General features: G+C 32.5%; 1 protein-coding gene across 1 annotated transcript in view; it reads left to right on the top strand.

Annotated features, from left to right (window-relative positions):
• The window catches only part of mon2 (MON2 homolog, regulator of endosome-to-Golgi trafficking), a 57,664-nt gene that overhangs the window by 36,018 nt on the left and 17,436 nt on the right, over positions 1 to 4,210 (top strand). Inside the window, exons 10-13 of the mRNA XM_016558956.1 lie at positions 126 to 153; positions 282 to 487; positions 2,743 to 2,824; positions 3,008 to 3,197. Of these exons, the coding sequence (XP_016414442.1) occupies positions 126 to 153; positions 282 to 487; positions 2,743 to 2,824; positions 3,008 to 3,197 (506 nt within the window). The remainder of the gene's footprint in view (positions 1 to 125; positions 154 to 281; positions 488 to 2,742; positions 2,825 to 3,007; positions 3,198 to 4,210) is intronic.

The following is a 4,210-nucleotide window of genomic DNA, read 5'->3' as shown; positions in this document are numbered from 1 at the left end:
AGTTGACAGTAGCTTACTTTTTTTTTTTTTTTTTGCACATTTATGTTTTGCTTTATATTTTTGTCATTTTGCTGCCTGTCATGTGTACAGGCACTTTTTGATTCAGTTGATTTTAATAAATTCAGCAGCAATAATGTCTCAAGCACATCGCATGTATGTGATCTGTTTTTCAGCTGCATTCAGTGTGGGATTTGACTGCTTGATTCATAGATTAAATAGACTATTGGATCACTTATACAGACTGTATTTTGACTGTTGGTCTAAAGTGTGTTTCTTCTCAGTCTGGAGATGCTGGATAAGGTGGAGCCGCCCTCCATCCCTGAAGGTTACGCCATGTCTGTGGCGTTCAGCGCCCTGCTGGATCTGGTGAGGGGAATCACCTCCATGATCGAGAGAGGACTCAACAAACAGGAACAGGAAGCCGCCATGAGGGAGGAGGCGGAGCCTGTTAGTCCTCCACAGAGTGACAGCCTCCCTCAGGATCCCAGTGAGTTCATGCCGACGTCACATTGGTTTGTTTGTGTGCACTCGAAGACAGCGCTCTGACATTATCATCTCTCCAGATGTCTTTCAATCTCTCAGCCTGAAGTATTTTTAATACTCTATGCTGACCTCTGGCTGTGACACAGGAACACAACAATATACTGCCAAACCAGTGTGTTGTAACTTTATATAACGTGGTGTTATATATAATATAATATGTAATATATAGTACGTGTTATGCTTTGCAATAAGGTTCCATTTGTTAGCATTAGTTAACATGAACTAACAATGAAAATACTTATTTAATATCAGTTAATATTTATTTTAACATTTCATAATGCATTATTAAAATCCAAATGTATGTGTAATTAATTATTGGACCTGAGCTAACATTGAACAGTTGTATTAATTAATTTTTATTAATAATTGATACTTTTATTAACATTTACAAATGTATTGATCATTGTTAGTTAGTGGTAGTTAATGCATTAATTAACGTAAACTAATGGACCTTTTTGTAAAGTGTTGCCCGTTTAACAAATGCAATGCAAGTGAAAAAAATACATTCTGTGGTAATCTAACATATAATTCATAATGTTAACAGAAAATACAATACATTTTACAAAAAAATCTAATCATATATATAAACAAAAAATGTAATAAATTTTACAAATAAATCTAGTCTAATATAATATAATATAATATATAAACAGAAAATACAATCAATTTTCCAGATAATTCTGATCTAATCTAATAAATCTAATCTAATATAATATATAAACAGAAAATACAATACATTTTACAAGAAATTCTAGTCTAATATATAAATGGAAAATATAATACATTTTACAAATATAATATAACATAATATAGAAATGGAAAATACAATACATTTTACAAGAAATTCTAGTCTAATATATAAATGGAAAATATAATACATTTTACAAATATAATATAATATAGAAATGGAAAATACAATAAATTTTACAAAAAAAAACTAATCTAATATATAAACAGAAAATAATAAATTTTACAAATAAATCTAATCTAATAATATATCAACAGTAACATATAATTCTAACAATCTAATTCAATTTAATCTAAAATAATATGACAATATAATAAAATCTATAATATAATAAATCTTACAAATATAATATATAAACAATAATATACAATGGATTTTTCAAATTAATCTAATATAATATAATAAAATGTATAATATAATCAGTAACAATATATTTTACAATTATGAAATATAATATAATATAATATATAAACAGTAACATACAATAATTTTTACAAATTAAATCTAATCTAAAACACTTTATTTTAGTGTGCTGTTGTTACATGTACTTACTATAGTAAGAGTTAACTATGTATAATTATAAGCAACTAACATTATAACAAGAAGTACATCATAACAACAGCACATTTAATTAAAGTGTGACCAAATATAGTATAATATAAAGATAAAATGATGCATCTGAATGATGCTTCAGTGTGCAAGTCATATAGTGGTTGGTATGTTTTATACTTGAGCTTTGATAATAATTCTGATAATTAAGCTCAAAGAATCCCATCTGGATTGATTTATAGGGAAATTACAAATTAAACAGTTATATAACGGTTCAGTCAGTAAATGTGATAAAAAAGCATGTTTAAAGAATATGTGACCCTGGAGCACAAAACCAGTCATAAGGGTAAATTTTTTGAAGCTGAGATTAATGCATCATCTGAAAGCTGAATAAATAGCTTTCCATTGATGTATGGTTTGTTAGGATAGGACAATATTTGGCTGAGATACAACTATTTGAAAATCTGGAATCTGAGGGTGCAAAAAAATCTAAATATTGAGAAAATCATCTTTAAAGTTGTTCAAATGAAGTTCTTAGCAATGCATATTACTAATCAAAAATTAAGTTTTGATATATTTACGGTAGGAAATGTACAAAATATCTTCATGGAACATGATCTTATCTTAATATCCTAATGATTTTTGGCATAAAAAAAAATCTATAATTTTGATCCATACAGTGTATTGTTGGCTATTGCTACAAATATACCCCAGCGACTTAACACTGCTTTTGTGCTCCAGGCTCACATATGTGCTGAATAGCAGGACACAGTCAGACACCAAATTAAGTGTGTTATACACCACACAGCCCTAACCTGCTGAGTATGAATCCGCATCAGTGACGTGTGTTTGTGGTGTAGCAGTGTTTTGTCCCTGTGTTGATGCCGTATGTGTGTTTGCAGTGGCTCATGAGGTTTGGGAGGAGATGGTGAACGCCTGCTGGTGCGGTCTGTTAGCGGCTCTTTCACTGCTGCTGGACGCTAGGTATGAAACTCTGTCTTTTTATATAACTATATACATAATCTTAATATATCACTATATGCTATTTCACATCTTAAGTGTTATTGTAATAGCTAAAGCTTTGTACTTGTGCTACAGTTCCTCTAGTTAGCATGTATTAGTCCTAGAGACTGAGTGCACTGATGATTTTTGACGTGTTTGTGTCAGTACTGATGAGACGGCTACAGAAAGCATCCTGAAAGCCGAGCTGTCCGTGGCGTCTCTGTGCGGTCGTCTGAGTTTGGTGACGCCGCGTGACGCTTTTATTACGGCTATCTGTAAAGCGTCTCTCCCTCCTCACTACGCCCTCACCGTCCTGAGCAACGCCGCCAACCTGTCCAATAAAGGTACGAGAGCAGTGCATGCTGACCTTCACTTCTTCCACCAAACAATGTAGCTCCTCAGAAACAGTTGTGGTTCCAACAAAGTGGTTGTTGAGCAACAGACAGACGTAAACAAAGGTGTATGTTACTTTGTAGAGTCATTTACAACAGCTTCGAACGTGGCTCAACCAATCAGAATCAAGGACCGCTTTATAATACAACTTATGACGAGCAGAAAAGTGGATAAATGTCCAAAAATAGAGTTTTGAAGGGCCAAAATCATTGAGCGCTTCTCCTAAGGTGCAGCTGTTGTGCTGGATTAACAATATCGATTGCTCATTTTTAATCGATCTTCATTTTGATGAACCGAGATCATTTCGTTTATGCATTTCAGTTGATGCATGAGCAAAACTTCACTAAACATTATTTACCTGCCATCAAATAATCACAGTAAGCTAAGAAACAAAGTCTCAGTTTTCAAATTCTCCCAAAATTCACAAAGCATGTAAAAAGTTGATGTAAAAACGGCCTTATGTGGCCGCCCTGCATCATATTTGCTGAATGAAATCCAATGCTTGTTTCTTACTAATTTTGAAGTGCTGATTACAAAAATAGTGCCTGTTTTGCTCGTCATGCTTTCTCAAAAAATATGATGCATTTTGTAGAGGTTTTTCTTTTGAAGTCTTGTATGATCCCTTAATCAGCGGAAAAACTGTACAAAGACATGATTCCTGAATCTGAGCCAGATTACGACTATCTGTTCAGTTCTCGGCCCATTTTCACACGTATTTTATGCCTAATCCTGATTTCAAGGTTAGAATTATAGCCAGTGACAGAAGAAAATGCAAACATGAGCCAGATGTTTCCTGCTACATCTATCTAAACAGCCACAGAAAATGACAGGTTTTGTGGAAAAAACAAACAAACAAATGGAGTATTTGAGCACATATTCCACTCCTTTGTATATTGTAATGTGCAATTTTATAATTTGATTTTATATATAAAAGCTTCAAAAACTTTTGACTGGCAGTGTATATATATATATATA

This window comes from Sinocyclocheilus rhinocerous, unplaced genomic scaffold, assembly GCF_001515625.1.
Source record: "Sinocyclocheilus rhinocerous isolate Xijiao unplaced genomic scaffold, SAMN03320098_v1.1 scaffold2966, whole genome shotgun sequence".
NCBI lineage: Eukaryota > Metazoa > Chordata > Actinopteri > Cypriniformes > Cyprinidae > Sinocyclocheilus > Sinocyclocheilus rhinocerous.
Note: the sequence above shows the minus strand (reverse complement) of the source record. Positions and strands in the feature narration are given on the sequence as shown.